General features: G+C 55.1%; 8 protein-coding genes across 8 annotated transcripts; 6 read left to right on the forward strand and 2 right to left on the reverse strand.

Annotated features, from left to right (window-relative positions):
- Positions 1 to 1,367: 1,367 nt before the first annotated feature.
- Positions 1,368 to 2,309, forward strand: CABS01_06887 (uncharacterized protein; the record flags this gene model as incomplete). The annotated part of the gene is made up of 2 exons (XM_060540252.1): positions 1,368 to 1,393; positions 1,478 to 2,309. 2 exons carry the CDS (start codon positions 1,368 to 1,370, stop codon positions 2,307 to 2,309), a joined length of 858 nt encoding a protein of 285 aa, XP_060403936.1.
- An 810-nt stretch (positions 2,310 to 3,119) lies between these two features.
- Positions 3,120 to 4,586, forward strand: CABS01_06888 (translation elongation factor Tu; the record flags this gene model as incomplete). The annotated part of the gene is made up of 3 exons (XM_060540253.1): positions 3,120 to 3,294; positions 3,356 to 3,384; positions 3,453 to 4,586. The coding sequence occupies 3 exons, from the start codon at positions 3,120 to 3,122 to the stop codon at positions 4,584 to 4,586; spliced, it is 1,338 nt and encodes a 445-aa protein (XP_060403937.1).
- Positions 4,587 to 4,723: 137 nt separating this feature from the next.
- Positions 4,724 to 4,828, forward strand: CABS01_06889 (uncharacterized protein; the record flags this gene model as incomplete). The annotated part of the gene is made up of 1 exon (XM_060540254.1): positions 4,724 to 4,828. The coding sequence occupies one exon, from the start codon at positions 4,724 to 4,726 to the stop codon at positions 4,826 to 4,828; it is 105 nt and encodes a 34-aa protein (XP_060403938.1).
- Positions 4,829 to 5,331: 503 nt separating this feature from the next.
- CABS01_06890 (40S ribosomal protein S29) lies at positions 5,332 to 5,762 on the reverse strand (the record flags this gene model as incomplete). Its single annotated transcript, XM_060540255.1, has 3 exons — positions 5,332 to 5,340; positions 5,462 to 5,561; positions 5,701 to 5,762. The coding sequence occupies 3 exons, from the start codon at positions 5,760 to 5,762 to the stop codon at positions 5,332 to 5,334; spliced, it is 171 nt and encodes a 56-aa protein (XP_060403939.1).
- Positions 5,763 to 6,262: 500 nt separating this feature from the next.
- On the forward strand, positions 6,263 to 7,432 carry CABS01_06891 (protein disulfide-isomerase erp38; the record flags this gene model as incomplete). The annotated part of the gene is made up of 2 exons (XM_060540256.1): positions 6,263 to 6,773; positions 6,840 to 7,432. 2 exons carry the CDS (start codon positions 6,263 to 6,265, stop codon positions 7,430 to 7,432), a joined length of 1,104 nt encoding a protein of 367 aa, XP_060403940.1.
- A 279-nt stretch (positions 7,433 to 7,711) lies between these two features.
- On the reverse strand, positions 7,712 to 8,134 carry CABS01_06892 (heat shock factor binding protein 1; the record flags this gene model as incomplete). Its single annotated transcript, XM_060540257.1, has 3 exons — positions 7,712 to 7,800; positions 7,872 to 7,974; positions 8,093 to 8,134. The coding sequence occupies 3 exons, from the start codon at positions 8,132 to 8,134 to the stop codon at positions 7,712 to 7,714; spliced, it is 234 nt and encodes a 77-aa protein (XP_060403941.1).
- Positions 8,135 to 8,754: 620 nt separating this feature from the next.
- Positions 8,755 to 11,328, forward strand: CABS01_06893 (uncharacterized protein; the record flags this gene model as incomplete). The annotated part of the gene is made up of 1 exon (XM_060540258.1): positions 8,755 to 11,328. One exon carries the CDS (start codon positions 8,755 to 8,757, stop codon positions 11,326 to 11,328), a length of 2,574 nt encoding a protein of 857 aa, XP_060403942.1.
- A 5,710-nt stretch (positions 11,329 to 17,038) lies between these two features.
- CABS01_06894 (alkaline protease) lies at positions 17,039 to 18,524 on the forward strand (the record flags this gene model as incomplete). Its single annotated transcript, XM_060540259.1, has 3 exons — positions 17,039 to 17,728; positions 17,843 to 17,948; positions 18,070 to 18,524. 3 exons carry the CDS (start codon positions 17,039 to 17,041, stop codon positions 18,522 to 18,524), a joined length of 1,251 nt encoding a protein of 416 aa, XP_060403943.1.
- Between the last annotated feature and the right edge of the window lie 2,906 nt (positions 18,525 to 21,430).

Here is a 21,430-nt window from a genome sequence, read left to right on the forward strand (position 1 = left end):
CTTTACCTGCCTAGCTTGCTAGCATAGGAACGGGGAATGATAAGTTGACTACGAGAGTGAGAGCGAGAACAACCTATGCGAATGGAAGTATCCGTAGGTACGTAGAGATAGAGGGAGGGGCAGAGGTGGAAGACTCCGCTGGCGCGTTTACACTACTTTCCCACGTTGTTTGAACCCAGGCCGGCCCGCCTTTTCATCCCCACCCCTTGCTTTGCCCACGTTATGTTTCCGACTGTCACTTTTTTTTCTTCCCTCTCCCACGGTGTGTTTGTACATCAAGACTCCACACCTCCTTGTTCGGTGGCTTGCTGGGGAGGGGGGTCTGGTTGACGAGCTGACGGCGGACACTGGGCAGGGAGTTTTGATACCCCCTCACCCGGGTTGAGAGGGCTGTCATGTTTTGTATTGAGGGGGTATTAATAGAGGTCAGACAGATGTCTGGGATGGAGGGGGGAGAGAAGGATAAGAAACGTAAGAACTTCAAGAAGAGATGTGTGGCTTTGACGTACTATGTGCTAAACGGGTGGGGTTTGCACGGCGAGATTGTTCGATAAGTACCTTTGTGGGGTGGAAGAGAGATTCATTGGAGTTGCTTGACAAATGACCCGAGGTGGCTGATGCATTTACGACTAACAGAGGAAAAGAAGATTGTGGTATCCGCATTTAGCTACCCAAATATCCAACTATCAACAAGTTCAAGAAGCTTCGTTGTAATGCGAAGAGACGACCGACGGCAGTGGCTTGACCCGGTAAAGATGCAGCGTCAATCATTGATCTTCAGCCGTAAAGCAAAGTGACCGTCCACTTGCATAGGTTACAACTCCATTCGATATCTGGCTTGTACTCCGTATTCGCACTTGTTTGCAAGTCTTTGAAAACATGTGTCTGGAGTGAAGCCCATTCCTCATGTTCACTTGTCGCACCCATTTGTATGAGTACATTGCATCTCTTCTACCTCAGGTAGGTAGGTAAGGTACCTTGAGGTAAGTGGTAGGACCTCACGACTCGCGATAAGATAAGGTTCGACGCTCCCACTTTAGCGAGCGAAAATCTCAATTGAACGGCTCCGCGGTCGGGCGAAATTCCACCGGTCAGCCCGCCCGCCGTCCATCACATTGCAACCTTCCGTCCCGTGCTCAGAACTCCACATAGCACCCGGTCTCACTGTGAAGTTGCTCTCTCGTCAGTTTTCTGACTTCAGCTTTGCACGGGGACTCGGCGATCGAAATTACGGCCGGGTGGGTTACAATTCACTCGCTCTCTTTCTCATCGTATTCACTCGTCTGGCGCCACAACGTCACAACGTCCCAGAGCACCTTTCCGGTGCCGTCTTATCTGACAACCTCCTCCACGACGAATACGCAGCCATGTTTGAGCTTCCTGACGCAAAGAGGTGAGGCGCAACCATCACCTCTCCTGTGACCCCCTTCCCCCCCTGCGCCTGCAGCAGCGCTGATCAGAACTTGGCACGAGACAGAGTCCGGCGAGAAGACCTCGGGGAGTCATCCGACGATGAAGGAGCGGACCACGACGAGCAGCAAAATGCGGACCTCCTGGCGAAGCTGCATGCCCGTATGGCGGGCATGCTCGACCTAGGCGACGACGCCGACGCCGACCAGACTTTGACAGAAACGACCGAGCAACCAGCAGCAGCGACGACGGACGGAGAAACGGGCAAAGATGGCGGCGGCGGAGACGATGAGCCCGAAGAGTTTGAGTTCCGGCTCTTCACCACGTCGAACCCGGCGACAAAGATTGCGCTGATCGACGAGGACGAGCGCGCGATGGCGGGCGACGGAGCCATGATTCGCAAGAGGCCGCTGTCGTACTACATCGCCGGGGAGCCGACGCACGAAGTGAAGGCGGAGCTCGCTTTCGCGGCGGTGTCGGGCGAGGAGGTTCTTGAGAGGGCGCAGAGGCGGTGGTGGGGGATGGAGCAGCCTTGGCGGGTGACGACGATTCCTGGTACCAGGGTATCGTCAAAGGGAACAGCAGGAACAGCAGCAGCAGCAGGAGGAGATGCTGGGAAGACCAAGGAGGAGGCAGACGCGGCGGCGGCGAGGAGGAGGCGGCCTGGGAAGAAGAAGCGTCTTGCGATACGGGTTAAGCAGCGGGAGAGGGTGAAGAAGGCCGAGGAGCTGGAGAAGTTCAAGGCCGGTAAGGAGGAGGCGCTGAAGGAGAAGAAGAAGAGGCTGAATCGGTTGAAGAAGCTAAGGAAGAGGGCCAAGGCGAAGGAGGGGAAGAATGGGGGCGGCGAGGGTGGTGGTGATGGTGGTGAGTCGGGATCTGGATCTGACGGTGATAAGTGATGTATCTACATGACTATCTGCGGTATGGAACTATTAGCCAGATCGACAAGAAAGTGCTCTGGTAGATGTTTCACCATTGCAGAGGGAATTAACAGAGTCTATCTGAGAGAGCACGCGAGAAAGGTATCCCACACGTGATATCTGTGGACGTTCTCTTCCTGTCATATCTACAAGATATCCATCACGGTTGGGTCTTGAGGCGGAAGAGCTCTTTGAATCATGGCATATAGCAGAAGTGCAATGCTTCAGAGCGCTAAAACTCCAATATGTGACCTACGAGGTTCACTAGCAGAAGCAAATTGTGGATGCCCATGGCGACACCATCGACTGCCAACAAACGTCAACTTAAGAAAGCAATTATCTAAATTGAGGCTCTTTGGTTCCCCAATACCTTCCGGCGAAATTCTTCAAAGGTCTATCAAGTCCACCCTCTGCATGACGTGCAAGACTTACTATGTGCCCCAGCCAGTCAAGACTCGCGCATTACCGGAGCAGCACTCAAGGGAGGCGACGCGACGTGAATGGCTCGCGAGGTGGGGCCGGGGAGAGCACTGACATACCGGCCCGCCAATGGATGCAGGAGCTCCAGCAGAGAGCTCCCCGTCTTTCCTGGTCGAAAAGGAATGTCCCGGCAGCAAAAAAATTTCGAGGACGCCGACTCCCATCAGACGATACCTCATCAACCTCCTTCCCCCCCTACCTCACCATCACAAAAGCCGTTGTCGACAACGAGCAATTCCATCGTCCATCTCCTCTCTGTTCCTTCTTCTCTCTTTCTACTGTACTATTTAATACCCACAGCCTGCCAAAATGTCCGCCTCTCTGAGATCCGTTGCGCCGTTCTTCCGGACGGCGCGCGCCTCGCTGCGCCAGGGCAACGTTAGCCCCCTTCAGGCCGCTCTGAAGAGACAGAACGTCTCCCCCATCCTCAACGTCTACCGCACATACGCCGTCTACGAGCGGACAAAGCCTCACGTCAACATTGGTATGGGCACCTGGACGATCAATGCGTGGGAGATGTAGCTAATCTGGGGGAACCTCTACAGGTACTATTGGCCACGTCGATCACGGAAAGGTACATATCAAGCAAGACCCGAGAGGATTGTGCCAATGCGCGATAAATACTGACCAAACTCCCAATAGACCACTCTGTCCGCCGCCATCACCAAGAGACAGGCCGAGAAGGGCCTTGCCAACTTCCTCGAGTATGGTGCCATCGACAAGGCTCCTGAGGAGCGCAAGCGTGGTATCACCATCTCTACTGCCCACATCGAGTACTCGACCGACAACCGCCACTACTCCCACGTCGACTGCCCTGGTCACGCCGATTACATCAAGAACATGATTACTGGTGCCGCCAACATGGACGGTGCCATCATCGTCGTTGCCGCCTCCGACGGTCAGATGCCCCAGACCCGTGAGCACTTGCTGCTTGCCCGACAGGTCGGTGTCCAGAAGATTGTCGTCTTCGTCAACAAGGTCGACGCCATCGACGACCCCGAGATGTTGGAGCTCGTCGAGATGGAGATGCGTGAGCTGCTCAGCACCTACGGCTTCGAGGGTGACGAGACCCCCGTCATCATGGGTTCTGCCCTCATGGCCATGCAGAACCAGAGACCCGAGATTGGTCAGGAGAAGATTGATGAGCTGCTCAAGGCCGTCGACGAGTGGATCCCTACCCCTACCCGTGACCTCGAGAAGCCCTTCCTCATGTCCGTTGAGGATGTCTTCTCCATCTCTGGCCGTGGTACCGTCGTTTCCGGCCGTGTCGAGCGTGGTCTCCTGAAGAAGGATACCGAAGTCGAGATTGTCGGCAAGGGTGACCAGATCATCAAGTCCAAGGTCACCGATATCGAGACCTTCAAGAAGTCTTGCGAAGAGTCCCGTGCTGGTGACAACTCCGGTCTTCTTCTCCGTGGTATCAAGCGCGAGGATATCAGCCGTGGTATGGTCGTCTGCAAGCCTGGCACCGTCAAGGCCCACTCCAGCTTCCTCGTCTCCCTCTACGTCCTGTCCAAGGATGAGGGTGGCCGCCACACCGGTTTCCACGAGAACTACAAGCCCCAGATGTACCTCCGTACTGCCGACGAGTCCGTCACCCTCACCTTCCCCGAGGGAACCGAGGACGCCAAGAACAAGATGGTCATGCCCGGTGACAATGTCGAGATGGTTGCTCAGCTGCACCACCCCTCTGCTGTCGAGGTTGGCCAGCGCTTCAACGTCCGTGAGGGTGGACGCACCGTCGCCACTGGTCTCATCACCCGTATCCTGAAATAAGGGATACTCGCCGAAAAATATCTCAAAACTACGTGAAACGGCACCCAGAAACACAACTTCCCCGACATGAAATGGGAACCCGGATGGTGAAAAAATTGGGATTGTACAAAAAAGGAGTTGGATTGCTTCACGATTTCATGTACAACCGACCCAGAGTTTTCCTCTTTGAGCCCTCGAGCTCGTGTATATTGTCGGGTCTTGGGCTCAAAGATCTCCGCTCTACTTCACCCTCTTGTCTTTGAATCATGTACTTTTAGAAGACGATGGACAATAGAACAATCTGTGCTTTGTGCCACACGACAACATTATTACTCCTAGCTCATGTCAACGCGTATATGCTCGCTTGATATGTCATCGTGTTACTTGATAAACCTCGAGTCATCAATTACATCCCCAGAACTTGGAGGACCAGACTAGCTAGCTGCTTGGTACCCAGGCGTCGCGCGGTTTCACAAGCTACAGGTGAGTCGTGCCGTCTTCACGCGCAGCTCAGCTCAGTCTTTCTTTGCTTGATATTGAGGGCCCCAAAATTTTGGATGGTGGTAAAAGGTTCAATGTCGTGGTATTCGTCTATCCTCAGTTGGACGTCCGACGGATTTTTGCACTTTCCGTTAAGCCAGCCATAAGAACTCCAATTGCCCTTGGAAGCCTTCCCTCTTGTCTGAATGCATTTTTCCACGGGCCACTCATGCCCAACCACCTTCACCAAGTTCCCATCCTTTGCCGTCTCGGAGTTTTGGACAATTTAACGGTACTGTAGAATGGCAGACTCGGGTTAGCGGTTTGCGCTTTCTGAAGGTCATGGCCGAACGAGGGGTAAAAGGCGCAGGCCAAAGTCGATCGTAGGTCCCCAGGGTTATCTGTGTTTCGCATACCTTGTTGAAGCCGATGTCCTTGGCCTTCTCACGGAAGCACTGACGGCACAGGTTGAGGTCGTACTTGCGGATGAGACCGGCGGTGTGCTTGCAGACACGGCTATGAAAAGTGAAAATGTCAGCATTTCTGCTTCCTTTCTATGCGCATGTGTGCGCGCGCGTGCGTGCGTTCCAATATTCCCGATTCCATTTCCTTGCATCCAAAATCTTCGCTGAGAGAGGGGGAATTTTATTCGTACCAAGAGCGGGAGCCCTTGCCGTAGTTGCGGGGGCGGGAGTTCCAGACAGACTCGTGAGACATGATGGCGGTTGTCGAGCGGGTGGGCGGTGTCGTCGAGAGGGTGGTCGGCGAAAACTCGAGATGGTTTGGCTGTGGTTGGATTGAGGACGTCTGGCGGAAATTTTTGTGCGCCTGTATTTTGCTGGGGCTTGGGTCAGGGTGGGTTGGAGCCCCCTTCGCTTCTGGGGGAAGTCCGTGCTTTGCTGATGCACGTGATATAGATAAGATAGGTGATAAGCTTTGCTGATAAGATTTTGCCCCCCCTGCTTTCTAGTGGGCCCCTCCTAGGAACGCCGCTTGTTGGAGAAGGAACAAGGGACTGAGCTCTTCTGTGACGTTGGGGGACGACCTGCAAAGTGGCTTCTTTCCTAATTCCTTCACCAGCTGATTTCAAAGCATCGGTCTGCACCACCATTATTCCTAACTGCTGATATCTTCTTCAGCAGCTTGCTATTCTTTTTCTTCGTCGAGATACCATATAGCCTTTTTCATTCCTCCTCGTCCGATCCAATCAAGCAACAATGGTCGTCCTCAAGAGCTTCGTGCTCGGCGCTCTGGCAGCTACCGTTGCCGCCAAGTCTGCCGTGCTTGACCTCATTCCCTCCAACTTTGACGATGTCGTCCTCAAGTCTGGCAAGCCCACTCTCGTCGAGTTCTTTGCTCCCTGGTGCGGCCACTGCAAGAACCTTGCTCCCATCTACGAGGAGCTCGCCACCGCCTTCGAGTCCTCCAAGGATGTTCAGATTGCCAAGGTGGACGCCGACGCCGAGAGAGACCTAGGCAAGAGGTTCGGGATTCAGGGATTCCCTACTCTCAAGTGGTTCGACGGCAAGAGCGACCAGCCTACCGACTATAAGGGAGGTCGTGATCTTGAGGCCCTGAGCACCTTCATCACGGAGAAGACCAGTGTCAAGCCCAAGAAGAAGTACACCCCGCCCAGCGCCGTTAACATGCTCACCGACGAGTCCTTCAAGACCACCATTGGCGGCGACAAGGACGTCCTCATTGCCTTCACTGCTCCTTGGTGCGGACGTAAGTCTCAAGTTTATCATTCCCTTTGTTCTAAGCCAACAATGCTGACCTGATCCTCCTCGACAGACTGCAAGACCCTCGCCCCCATCTGGGAGACTGTCGCCCAGGACTTCGTTCTCGACGAGGGCGTCGTGATCGCCAAGGTTGATGCTGAGGCCGAGAACAGCAAGGGAACTGCCGCTGCCCAGGGTGTTTCTTCCTACCCCACCATCAAGTTCTTCCCCAAGGGCTCCAAGGAGGGCGAGCTCTACACTGGCGGCCGCAGCGAGGAGGACTTTGTCAACTTCATCAACGAGAAGGCCGGCACCAACCGCAGCCCCGGTGGCGCTCTTAACGCCATCGCCGGTACCATTGCTTCTCTCGACGAGATCGTCGCCAAGTACACTGGTGGCACCAGCCTGGCCGACGCTGCCGCTGAGGCCAAGAAGCAGGCCGAGACTCTCAAGGAGAAGGCCCAGTACAAGTACGCCGAGTACTACGTCCGCGTCTTTGACAAGCTCAGCAAGAGCGACGGCTACGCCCAGAAGGAGCTTAAGCGCCTCGACGGCATCCTCTCCAAGGGTGGACTCGCCCCTGCCAAGCGTGACGAGATCACCAGCAAGACCAACATTCTCCGCAAGTTCCTGGAGAAGGTCACCGGTGAGAAGGAGGAGTTGTAGTGAACTCTATCAGCGATTTTCAGACGCATCTTGAACTCTGGGCTTGGGGAGGTTCTGGGAGGTTGAAAAGCAAGCAACATGCAACTGGGTGTGTTTAGCTCCAGTTGGGATTGGTAGTCTAGGATACCGATGATGATGAATAACAATAACAAGTATAACTCAAGTCTGCCTCGTGGAACCCGAACATCATATGTAGCTCCTGTGAGCTTGTCCCATGAACGATAACGCCATCGGCATGCGAACCACTTGCCTCGTGAAGTATGCCATCAAGATTCTGATTCAAGACGACTTGGACGGGCCGGCGTCCTTCTCCTTGTTAGCTAGAAGAGCCGCCTCAAGGTTGTCAAGGCGGCGAGACATTTCGTCCACTGTGTAGCTTTAGTACGTAGTATAGGAACATGAGCTAGATTTCATTTTCTCGGGGACTTCCTAGACTTACTCTTTGCAAATATCTCACTTGAGACGCCCGCGAACTTATTAGAGATTGTGTTGAGAAGTTCCTCAACGGCTGCGTTGACGTCTGTCTTGGGATCCTCAGAGATCTGTGAGGTTCTTCGGGTTAGTTTATGGAAAGCCATGCTCATGACTTTATTTGCCGCCCTGGGTCTACAGCAGGACAGGCGACGTGCCAGAGGCCAAGTGAAAGGTGAAGTAACTGACCGCAGACTGGTTTGCGCTTGAGTCGGGGTTGTTGGAGGCCATTGTTTATCTGCGAGAGAGCCTTTCAATAGTCAGAGGTAGAAACAGAATGTGAAAATCCCGACGCTGTTGTCTAAGTTGTTTTGTTTGTTTTTGAGATAACGTCGGCGGGGTTGTGAGCCTTGATGTTTGGCTGGCTGGGAGTTATGAGAGATGAAGCGGTCCAGGTTTGGTGGGGTTCAATGTGTTTGCGCTGTTGGTTCCAGCAAACATGTAATGCGGAGGGGCCAAGATGCGCACGCGGAGGCCAGCTCTGGAAGGTGTCTGCTACGGCGTGCAGCGCTAGCACCAGGGGATGGGTACCTATCCGCCCTCCAGTGGGGCCTGCCTAAGGCGATAAGACGACTGAAGCATTCCCGGGCTCCGGTATCCGTTGCGCCGTCAAACGGTCCGCTTTCAGCAACTTGGCTGATGCCGTCATCCGTCTTCAAAGTTACTTTTGGTCTACAGTGTACAGTTCATCCGTACATCGTCACCCATTCCCGATTGCTACGCTGCAGACACTCTTTAATTGTGTCCCCCTTTTTTTCGACCAACGAGGCTTCCTGCAACAACCGACACCCGCCAGCCAGAGCAGCAGAGCAATGGCCCCGAGTTGAGCGGCACAAGGCACGCCGCACACCATGCCCAGTCCATACCGAGACCCGCGCCTCGTCTTCCTCGCCCTCGCCTTCGTCGGCGTCTTCTGGATCCTCCTCTCCCCCGGCAATGGCGGCGCGTCTCTCTTCTCCGCCTCGGACCTGGCGATCCAGCGCCTGCGGCGACACCAGCACGCTCTCGACCTCCTAAACACCTCGACGTACGGCGACTTTTCACCGCGCGAGAACGGCACATCCGAGGACCTGCTCCCTAGGTCGCTCAACCTGACGGGTTTCCGTCCCGAAGACGGTTTCGCCTGGGACGATCTCGAACGCTTTCGGGAACGCTGCTTGGAATGGAGCCACAACGCGATACCGCCCGTCGGCGGGGTGAACCTGTGGGACATTGGAGAGGGAGAGCCGGTGTGGCAGAACGCCACGGGCGCGGTCAAGGGGACCTGGATCCGGAGGGAAGCGACGTCGAGGAGAGAATGGACGAACTACAACCTGAGCGCCATCACGCCGAGCCTGCATTGGAGCGGCACGCAGTCGGAGTGGGCCAGGAATATCACTGGAGACGAGGGCAAGATCTTGATGGACCTCGTCGACACTGGTAAGCACGGGAGGGAGCTGGATTACCGCAGCGACGTTGAGGACGACGAGGGCCCCTCGTCCGGCGGCAAGGTGCGCAGCGCAAAGGCTTCCATTACCATTGAGGATGTCAAGGGCAGCGGCGTCAACTGGGAAATGAGGCTACATGGTGTCCAGTGGCCTCGTCAGGGGACCATCCTGTTGACGACGACCAGCGAGAAGTTTGACGGCATTTTCGGTTTGCCGCATCTAGCACCCAGCCTAGACTTCTTCCAGTCGAGCCAACGGTTGCTCAACCTGACCCTCGCTGAAGTACTCCGTAGGAAGGAGAAGGAGGTGTTCAACGATGGCGTGATGCCGTGGACTTCGGACCTGTCGAACCCACCGGATACGCTGAACCCGACGCCGCACTGCGAGTACATCATGTATGCCCAAGTACATCCACCGGACAGGAACTTTCTAGACATGAAGGGCTTTCACCCAACCAGGGAGGGCATGGCAAGGATCATAAGCGATATTGAGCAGGAATTACGATTCCCGGAAGGCGCACCCATTCGCGGCGTCCCAGAGCTCCAGCTCTCAGCCGTCATTTGGTCCCCAGACTGCGCCTTCTTTCTCGAGACCAAGGGGCCGCCGGATTTCGCTCCCGTTGATGGACAACATCTTCAAGGCATGAAGACGGAGATTATCTACCACAAGATCCGTGTATGGATCCTCCTCTTCGCGATGGTGATCCTCACGCAGGCCCTCCTCCTCAAACAGCAGATGAAGGAGTCAGCTACACCTTCGACGATGGGTCGCATTAGCTACTCGACCATTAGTATGATGGTCATGGTAGACGGTGGCATCTTCGCCGCTGCGTCAATGTGGGCTTTGGATGCCAGCATCACGTACCTGGAGTCACTTTCGCTCCTCTTTTCAGCATTCCTGTCCATGTCCCTCGGCGGGTTCTTTTTGGCGGAAATTCACAAAGTGCAGGAGCCTGAGAACAGAAGGCGCGCCGAGAGGGAGCAGCAAAACGCAAACAATGACTCGCCGCGCACGCCGGCAACGCCTGCGCAAGGTCTCGAGGCGGACTCCCTCCCGCGGCCCGTCACCGCGGGGCCTCGCAGGAGAGCACCCTCGCCTCCGATCATCATTCCCTCGGATCAGGATATCGACGCGGAGATTGCAGACGCCGCGAGCGGTGCGGCAGCCGTACCGACAGCGGGCACCGGCGCGGGGGGCGGCCATCGCATCGGGCCCGAGGTCACGTTCCAGTCCGTCATATTCCGCTTCGCCATGACCGTGTCCCTCATCCTCCTCGTCTCCATCGCCTCCACGTCCTGGTACCCGCGCGTGCGCAACTTCTTCGTCAACAGCGTGGCCCTCGTCTACTTTTCCTTCTGGGTGCCGCAGATCCACCGCAACATCATCCGCAACTGCCGCCGCGCGCTGACCTGGCAGTTTGTCATTGGCCAGTCCGTCCTGCGGCTGCTCCCCTTTGCCTACTTCTACGTCTACGAGAACAATTTCCTCTTTGCCGAGACGGACCGGCGCGCGTTCCTCGTTTTTTGCGCGTGGTTGTGGATCCAGCTCTGGGTGCTCGCCTTCCAGTACGTGCTCGGCCCGCGGTTCGGTATACCAAAGAGCTGGACGCCCGACGCGTGGGATTACCACCCGATCCTGCGCGAGGATGGCGTCGAGGCCGGCGGGCTGCCGATCGGGCTGCTCTCGGAGCCGGGATCGCCGTCTCTGGAGAGGGTGAGGTCGGGCAGCGGCGGCGAGGACGTGAGGGATAAGAAGGGCGGCGGTGGTGGGAGTAACCTACGCGCCATCGACTGCGCTATTTGTCGTGAGGTGCTTGAGGTGCCCGTCATGCGGGCGGGCGAGGAGGATCCGACGGCCGGAGGGGTCGTCGGCGTGTTTACGAGGAGGAATTACATGGTGACGCCGTGCCGGCACATCTTCCACAGCGCGTGTCTGGAGGGTTGGATGCGTTTTAGATTACAATGTCCTATATGTCGAGAGGAGCTGCCTCCCTTGTAGGAGTAGCGAAAGGAGCGGTTGCATGTCCGCTTTGGTTGTAGGCTTGGAGCGCGTGCCATAGCGGGAAGATTTGATCGTGTGCTTTGTTAGAAAATGATACCAGAATGAGAGTGGATTTAGTATACGGCATCACGTTGCATTCCGTTTGCCCTTGCGGTCTATGGAGTCGTTTGAGATCTGTCGAGTGAATGGTGCCGTGACTGTTTACTTATGCCCTATATGACTTGGAAATCGACCATCGATGTGGACGGTATTGGCTCTCGAAACACAAGCCGGCTCTTAGTTAAGGAACGAAGACTTCCGAGACTAGAGGTTCGAGGTCTCTACAGGGATACCAAAGAGAATTTCACGCATCGCTCGCAATGGTGTATTTGTTCCCTGCCCGAGGGACAGCCCCCGGAGCCACGCTTCAAGTGAAATACGAGTTGCTTCGTGATACGGGACATTTCCTGGTTGCCAGAAAGGACCAGAGCACAAAGAGAGAAGAAAGGTTCCTGAAAAGGGGGGGAAATCGGTGTTCTGTATCCTCAGCGAGACAAAAACGCCTGGCCCCCTCTCCAGTGCTCTGGAATATCGTGGGACTTGCGTCAAGTAGAGGAAAAAAAGCCTGCTATACTCCATCTTTGTCTTTCGGCCAAGGTGTAATTAGTTCTTCTTCTATTTTTGCTAATATTATGGGGTCATAAAAGAACGAATGCATCAACGTAGATGATGTATTCATGGGACCGTAAGAAAGACGAACTTGTATGACTATGGAAGGTCACCAGCCATTGAGGGCGAGTCATCACCTGTATGATGATGAGAAGGGGGAAGGGGAGTTCATCATGACCCTCGAGTCTGTGTTTATTCGCTACACAGGGTGTGGGCAGGTGAGTAGAAATGTGAACTTTGTGATGACATGGGTAGGCTTTCGATATCAAATCTTTGGTCTTCAGCGGTGATAGAGGTCTTCTTTTGTAGAGAATATCAGCTACTACATCTTGGTATAAGTCGATAGGCAAAAACATCTGGTTCAGGTCAATATTGTTACGTGATTACCCAAGGTTTCGCTTATTCCTTCTACCCACTGGCTTCGTCATCGTATATACTACGACGAAGTGGCTGGCCATACAATCACGAAAACCAAACGAGCACATGAAAGCAGTCTCAACATGACGTGGGAGACGGGAAGAGAAGTCTGGGGGACGAGGCCGCGGCTAGCATTTTGCCATCGCACGTAGCCTAGCATAAAAGAACATGCTGCACCGTATACACCACGCGGAAAGAAGTACTACCGATGGAAACAAGCCCGCAAGCCGCCAAAAGTGTTTTCCTCAAAACACAATTCGCAGGCTTCCACCACTGGAAAAAGCATAGAAGCGGCAAAGGCTACAAGATCTCCCGGGGACCCGTAGAGATTGAGGGGAAACACCCGCCGCGCTTCCGCTCCGCGCCGCCGCCATCGCATGGTGTTTGTCCCATTGATCAAGGTATCTTACCTACATTGGACCAGTCGAATGGCCAAACCGGTCCCTCCCGTTCAGATTTGAAAGTGGCCGACCAGCTGGTGTCTCAATCAGTGGACCAATGATCATAGGTAGATGACCCATCTCTTAGTCGCCGCTTTCCATTTCCCTGGGGCGCACATTGCATTGTTTGAAAAGGGGCAACTAACCCAAGGCACAGAATGGCTGCAGCCAAGCTCGCTGGCGTGCCATTCAGGGGTGTGTCAGGTCGGCGGAACGACTCGAGTGCATCCACACCATCTCCGTGGCGTTGGGGACTAGAAGGTATCAACTGCTGGATCTGGCTTGGGCCTGCCTCGATTCGAGTATCCCCAAAAGCCACCTTGGATGATAAACTTAGCATTGTGATATCGATAGTGGCGGTTCAGTTGCCCATATCGTGATGAAAGCAAGGTACGACTGCTGGCGATGCTCGTAAGAAGAGTCGGGTGGGTGTCTCCCGAGGAGTAGGAAGAAGGCAACGAGATGATCACCCCTGCCCCGGCTCTGCGGTCATGCGGCACAGCAACGTCCCTAACCCATCTGTCATACCTTATCCTCCTGCCTACCAAGATGTCAGCATCATTTCCGTTACAAAAAGAAAAGAATGGGTCAATCGTATCAGTGAACCTGATCGTCGGTAGCCCACCAAATCGGACCAGGGGCTCGTTCTGGATGTTAATTTTACAGGTGATGCGGACCTCTTGTACGTGCAAACAGCAAAGGAAATCTCGTTTAGCGATCAATGAATGAGCGCCACAAGTGTGAGAGCGTTTATATCCATCGGTCCTGGGACAGTCAGAAAGATTTGTCTTTCATGTTGTGTCGTGTGAGGGAAGCGGTACAAGGGCGGCCGGATGCCAGCGGCCGAGAGCGCCGGTGTGACGAACGTGGTCGTCACGGGCCCTTAGGAGGCGACACCAGTGACACCGTGACCGGTGTGGAGATCAGAACGTTTAGCTCCCGTACCCGGAAGCCTGGGACGTATCTCGGGCGAGTCCGAGAAGAATGACGCAGCGGAAACGGCGTGCCGAGGCCTGGAGCCATCCGGGACAGGGTGGGTTCCATGAGCGACTGATCCTCAACTAGTCTTCCCAGGGATCTTTGATTTGTTCTCAGGGCAGCCCCGTAAGGCGGAGGGAGGCAAGGAGTAGGCGATACTGGCAAAGCCGAAGTTCGGATAACCTGAGGTTTCTGACTGTCTGCTTGTGATGTACAGATACGGGTGCCCGAATTTGGACAGCTTCGGCCAGTGTGTGTAGGCGATCGACCGCGTGGGGTACTCCACGATGGACACGCCTATCAGTCAGACTGTTTCGGACTACCCAGATACTTGGGTATCGTGCCGTCGTATGAAATCATAGCCAACGCACCGAGGCTCAGGAAAAGGCCCGAGGGAGGTTTGCACGGCCAGCTCAGTGGTCAGTAGAACCAAGCTTGCAAGCACAAGCGTGGCAGACCCTGGTGGCTGGCTGTAAGCACAGCCTGCCATCGAGTGGAACTTTTGGGGCCATGATGGAATCCGTACCAGCGAAGCTCTCGCTTCCATTCTGACATGCAGCTTAGCTGCATTGGCCTGTCCGATAGGATTGGCCCAACGGGTGCCCGAAATTTGCAGTGAAGGCAGGTCGGACAAGGCATCTCGCGAGGCATTATGCCATGGTGCTTGAACCACCCTCTGGCATCGGAGCTCGCGATGGTAGATTGGTACCTGACAGACCGAATGTGCCATCAAAGTAGCCGCGGGTCGTCGTGCATAAAACCACGATGCACGTGTGAGGGAATGGGGGTCCCATACCGAGACGTCCCCTACCCCGCGGTCATGGGAATCGCCAGCGGACATGTCCGAGAGACATTGATGCTTGGTGACGGGCAGAAATGGTGCTCCCAAAGGCTGCCGCGGAAAACGCTTCCCAATCGATCTGGCTGAAATCATCTTAGGGAGATTCTGCAATGTTCCTGCGTCGAGCTGGCTATCGTAAATTCCACTTGCAAAGTACCGTCATATCAGCCGCTCTCTTGGGTCCTTGGCATACGACGCCTTTCATTCGTAGTCGATTTGAAATAACACAAAGACATCCAAATCACTACCGAGGCCCGCTGGCTGGCTGCCCTTCGCAGCCATGGGAGAGTCTCACTCCCGAACACCACCGGTTCGCAGAGGTCTCAGTTCCCAATGTCGAGGGCTTTGGGTCGAACCATATCTCCGGAACCGGTTGCTAGTCCGTGGGATTCGGGTCCGTGGTCGCAGTTGACACATCGGCATCCCGCCCCATGCCACAGCAAAGGGCGAAATCTTCCGGAGAGACGCCGCCAGGCGACGAGGAAGCCGGAACACCAATCGGTTGTTCCTCCAGGGGGAAGAGAGATGATCAGACGGACCCTCACGTCTCAGACTCTAGACACCTGAATGTGTTGAGTGGCTGATGTTCGTCGAAGTCGGTGGCTACCCTGCAGAAGCGAGAACCTAGAAACGGGCGTGGAGTAGGCCACGGCTTCTAGTCAGCCCGTGATCGCATTTACACGGTAAGCGATCATGGTTGGTAGGGCTGAAGAAGACGCAGAGAAGGTGCGTAGATGCAGCGAACGTCATTGTGGGAAGACATTGGTGCCGTCAATCGTGGGTCGGTGTGGCTTCCTTCTGCAGTCTCTCAAGAAGCAGAGGGTGGCTTTTTGAAGGACGATGGCTGAGCAGCGGCGCTAAGGCAGGCGATATGTAGGCAGTCTTGAGGCAGATTCTCAAGATGCAGTGGGATACATGGGGGCTCCTGGCTCGAGAGGAGGCCGCCCTGATCAAGCCCTTGGGCCAGTAAGTCCAGGGAAGGCCAGTGGAGGCTTTCCTGGTCACCCAGGGCCATGCTTCGAGGTCTATGGCGCATAGGGCTGAGATGGAGGGTCAAGGAGTGGGTGAGAGTTTGTCTCGACTTTGGAAATGGGATGGTCCCCATGGTCCCCGTGGTCCCTTGTTTCCCCCCCTCCTCTGCTGCTGACAACGACCTGTAGACGAATGCATCCAAGCCCCTCAGACAGCGGAAGCGGGCCGGTAGGATGGATATTGCATGTGGCGCAGCTGACATGGCCGAAGCGGTGAATCAAGCCGAGACATGGGCTTTTGTTTGCCAGACAAGATGCAAGCCGTGTCTGTCCAGAAACTCGGCGAGAAATGAATGGATTGGGCAAAGTGTGAGGTGGTTGAAGTTGTCAGGTTTCTAGTGGAATTGTGTGTGTTTCCATCCGTGGGAACAGCGCCGGGAAAGGCAACAAAACGTTTCGATACCTTGGTCTGAACATCTGGTCAGTGCTGAGGTACAACCATGGGTACTCCTGTATGTACCTCACTCGAGGTATCGAAGTACAGACACCACAAATTACAGATCACCAGTGACCAAAGGGCAATGGCTTACATGCTTGCCTACCTTACAGGCTACAGCCCTTCCCGCGAGACAAGACCCTCTGCTCCTGCCATGCTCGCCTGGCAGTGACACAACGCCGTCGAGACGGGCCGCGTGCGTCTGGTCATCATGCCGTCTCATGCTTCTCCGGTCTTGTTTCCTGCAACTTGAACTGACAAATGCCCGGGCTACTGCTTCTGCTCCTGCTCGACTGGTGCTGCTGCCCGTTGGCGATACGAGGAACGGTGACAGAAACATGCAGCTGCAGCGCGCTCTTGCATGCCAAGAGAGACTACCTCCTGCTCCCGTGATTGTCTTGTCTCTCTCTCTCTCATCCTCAGAGTTCACCTCCGGGGAAGAGCAGGTAGAAGCGATTTCTATTCCGGTCCGTATCAATCCGGGGTGTCACAGATGCGATAAACTTGTAGAACCTCACCTCAAGAGTGCTGGACCGTCGGCGATGCCAATGCTTCCAGATCCTCCACGAGAAGAGCGAAAACGTTCACCCGGGCATCGCAATTGCATCGGGTCATGGCGAGCCCAGCTACAACATACCTCATTGGGATAAATGCCCGCCTCATATGCCCTGCTCATGCCTTGCTCGCGCATCTACGAGGTACTGGCGATGTTGCATCGCCGTCTTGACCTTCAGTTTTGAGAAGCTCAAAGTCAGATAACCCCACAGGCGCTCGTCTTGGCTCTTCTGCGTATACGATGATGGAATCTGTAGAATCAATGCCATGATTGCATTCACTTTGAAGTATAAGTAGTAGATGAAATATTGAAGAACATGCAGATATCGATGTAATTGCCAGTATCGCTCGACAGTGAACAATGCCCGTCATCAGCGTAACCGCAGTCCTCCTAACTCTAGGCCTCTGGGCCCTAGCCGCTCCCGCACCGGTTCCCGCCCCGGCCTTCGTCGCCGCGGACGGCATTATCCCGGGCGAGTACATTATCTCCCTGAAACCGGGCCTCGCCCGCTCCCAAATCGAGTCCCACCTCTCCCGCGCCGCCTCCGTGCACGCCCGCCGCCGGCGCGACACCACTCCCACAGGCGGCATCAGCAAGACCTTTTCCATCGGCGCCTTCAACGCCTACGCGGGCTCTTTTGACGAGGCCACGCTCGCCGAGATCCTTAGCGGCGACGTCGAGGGCGCCGTGGCTTCTGTCGAGCCGAATCGCCTCGTGGAGATCGACGCCCTCGTCACGCAGGATGCCGCGCCGTGGGGTTTGGCGAGTTTATCGTCACTGAATCAACTGTCGAGCTCGTCTGACGGTCAACCTTATACCTACGATGACTCTGCGGGCGAGGGCTCGTTTGCGTATATCGTCGACACGGGCGTGCAGGTGTACCACCCTGACTTCGCAGGCCACGCCGTGAAGGGATACAGTTCGCAGCCTGACGAAGATTTTGATGACTTTGGCGGGCACGGCACGCACGTTGCTGGGACGGTTGGGTCCCAGACGTACGGGGTCGCGAAGAAGGCCACGGTTGTGGATGTTAAAGTCCTTGCTGGTTTTGTAAGTCGCCTCTGTCTCTTTCTCCGGTTGCTACCACGGAGGATGTCGCTCTTACAGTGTGACTGGTGGTCAAATCTACCTGTCAAGTCTAACAAGTCTAACTTTCGGGGACAGGGCACCGGCAGCGTCGCAACGGTCCTCGACGGCTACAACTGGGCCGTCAACAACATCACAGACACCCCCGGTCGCCTCGCCAAGTCCGTCATCAGCATGAGTCTCGGTAAGAACCCCCGAAATTCAACCGCAAGCCAATATTGCGCCCGCCGGCCATAGATGGGTACTCCCCCTCCCCCCTTGGAGTTTCGACTAACACGCAACCTTCCTTCGGTTTCCTGCTGCAGGGTTCCCCGTAAGCACAACAGCCTCCGCCCTCGACGAGGCGGTCAACGCAGCCTACGACCTGGGTGTCCCGACCGTCGTGTCGGCCGGAAACCTGAACCAGGACGCCAGCCGGCGCTCGCCCGCGCGCGCGGCGCGCGCCTTCACGGTGGCGGCCGCGGACTGGAACCGGACCCGGGCGTCCTTTTCCAACTTTGGCAGCCTGGTCGAGGTGTTTGCGCCGGGCGTTGAGGTGCGCTCGCTCGGACTCGACAACGGCACGACGGTGTACTCGGGTACCTCGCAGGCTGTCCCGCACGTAACGGGTCTGATTGCGTACCTGAGGGGCAAAGAGGAGGATTTGTCTACCCCGGATGAGGTGTTTACGAGGGTGAGGGAGCTTTCTGTCGAAGGTGTGGTTCGGGATCCTCAGGGTACTGCCAATCTGCTTGCTTTCAACGGTGTTGTTTCCTCCTAAGGGTCCGGGGCGTGTAAGTGCGTGCTGTTGACTCGCAGGGCCAAAGAGGAAAGAGGCGCAGGCGTGGAGGTATTTTGCCAATGTTGGGTCGCCGGACCTGATACAGACACATGCATTACTTACATGTGAGATACATGGAAGCAGCAGCAATCATCCATCCTGGGTGAAGAGTCTCTGAGACTGTGTCACTTGGCTCTCATTGTCTGGTCTCCCGGTCTTGCGTCTGTTTCGTAGCAATTCTCAACTTGGAACTTGTATTTGTTTGCTCGAATTGGCGGTACATGGGGGGTTCGTACTCCCTCAATCTTCGAGCACTTTGTAGAAAGTCTTTGGCATATCTATCCTGTGGTTCTGGATGCCTGGGCCTGGTTGAGACGCAATGTCATTGGTATCACTCTGTCCGGATACACTCCTCAGCCAGCAGATTGCTTCCATAACACAGGGTATTTTAAGAGCCCGCTTGGTAAGCTCGCCGGTCCGGCCTCGGTGTAGTCGCAGATGCCGAAACGGCAACCCTCAGGGCCCAGTAATCCTTTGCCTAGCGGAGCCGCCGTTTCTATTGGCAGCGGCGGGCGCCGACAACACACCAACCGCTTTCGATGCTGGGCCGGGGAAGGGGAAAAGCGTGGTGACTGCATCGAGACGTGGGCGGGCCGGCTAGTGTAGTCTCTAGACTGTAGTACTCCGTAGTCTGTAGAGCAATGGAACGAGAACTGCGGTCTTTCGAGCTACACCAAGGTAAGGTAGCCGTAATGGTCTAGGGAGAAAGGGGTGCCTTGTCCAACAAATCCACAGGTGAGCACGTGTTGTCGCGGGGAACCCACTGTCATCCATGTCCTCTTGCTGCTCCACTTGCTGTTCTCTCTTTTCAATCATGTGTTTATGGATTCTGGAGGGTGACTGGCCCAGTAGGTGGGAGCAAATCTGCGAATTGGCGATGATGAGCTACCTGTTCGCCTGCAGGGCTTAGCCGCCCACCACCAGGGGGGCCAACAGAACCGAAACAAACAGCACAGCCACAAAGAAACGACAACTTTGTATCCGTAATGCAGGTGAACTAACAAGTCGTTGGTGTCATCATCCAAGGGGTATGGAAGCATGGTGGAAGGCTTCGCCGAGACTAAAGCGGCCTGGTAGTGATGATAAATCCCGTCGGTGTTTGGAGAGGGTGAGAGGTTGGGATGAGATGGCAACATGGGAATAAGGAACGAAATGAAGGACGTGGAGGGGACGTCCAACATCCGAGAGAGGTCGGAAGAGGGAAGGAGTGGGGATGAGAAGATGGAGATCTGGAGAGAAGGAGGTTACTGCGTACCTAGAGAAGGAGGTTACTGCGTACCTACTGTTACTTGCTCTTGTGCGATGAACAGACGTCGACAGGTGTATCCGTACCCAAGCATATTGAGGATACAACCACCATTGTTCACTTTGACTATTTCCTCGCTTCTCCTTGCTCTATGAGCGAGTATCTCTCATGAATATCTGCCGACTACTCACCCATTTCTATCCATTTATCAGATAACCATCGTTGCTTATCCATCTCCGCTCCCACTTTTCGTTTCGCTTCGTTGAAAGGGCTCAAAATCGAGACTCTGGCGCTCATTGCAGGGTACCTCGAACGTTTCTTCAGACCATCGCACACAAAGGCAGGGTACAAGGACGAGAGCGGAAAGACCCAATTACCAATTGGGGCAAGTTCCTCGACGAGCCGGGGACTAACATGGACGGGCCAGGTACTCGACCCCTGTCTTGCATGTACTTCGCCGACGCCAACAGGTACCGCGGTACGTATTCAGATACACAAAAGTTGCTCTTTTTCTTCCCATCTCTCTGATCTGAAGGAGAGCGAAGGAGATGGCACAACGGGCCAAAAGGGTGGACAGAGGAAGGCAAGGTCTCTCGTGTTGCACCGAGAACGTAGGTATTCCTAATTTCATACCGTGTACGGAGTACGACAGGCAAGAAGAGCCATGCTTGTGAGACGTTGAGTTCTTTTCCTTGTGCGCATTTCCTGTCCAGTAAAACAGAATTCCTGCGCTGTCAGTCAGATTACCTTTCCTACCTGTCACTCAAGTACCCAGGAGTAAATGCCCTGCCCTCTCTTCTGCTCTTCTGCTCATCTACTTCATTTTCACCTTCAGAACGAAGTACGAATAGCAGATATTCAGAAACGTCTGATTCATCACGGCGAGCCTCACTGACTCTGGTTTGGGAGAACGCGCGGTACAAGTCTAAGGTAGCGTACACAGGCAACAGGTGCGGCGACCCAGACCAGACGCCTTGTCTCGCCTGCCCTGGAGGGGTTCAATGTTTCTTGTATAATGAATGTTTGCTTCGTGCTGGTATTCGTACTCCCTCCCCCTTGTCTCTTTCTCTCCAAGTCTCTCTGGCTCGCATACCTTACTTACTTGACCGAGTACTTTGTCCAATACTTCGTACGGATACACACAATTGAAATGGAAAGCAGTAACGATTTCAAGGCCGTGGATGGCTCAAGCCTCTCTTCGTCGTCGTCGTCTTCTTCTTCTTCTTTTTCTCCTCCTCCTCCTTCTTCTACTACTGCTACTACTTCTTCTTCCTCTTCCTCCTCCACCCTCTCTCTCAACCCTCACCTCTCTCCTCCACCACCCCACCATCTGCGGATACCTTTTCTTTTCTCTTCCGCAGCTTGAGCTAGGGGACTAGCCAACTCCGATCCCCCACTCCCAGCCCCGTTAGCCCAACCTCATTCGTTCATCTCTCGCCTTCCTCTTCCCCCCCAGTAAAGAGCCCCCCCAGAGCTCAGAGCCCAGAGCCCAGACTTATCCTCATCCTCCCTTCTTCTGCTTCTGCTCTTGGCCAAGTCTGGCTTTTGGTCGCTTCCATTTGCTTTGGTCTCAACTGATTGTTCTTCGGCACCTGGGTCT

The sequence above is a fragment of the Colletotrichum abscissum genome, assembly GCF_030869225.1.
Source record: "Colletotrichum abscissum strain IMI 504890 chromosome Unknown Scaffold_14.1, whole genome shotgun sequence".
NCBI classification, from domain to species: Eukaryota; Fungi; Ascomycota; class Sordariomycetes; order Glomerellales; family Glomerellaceae; genus Colletotrichum; species Colletotrichum abscissum.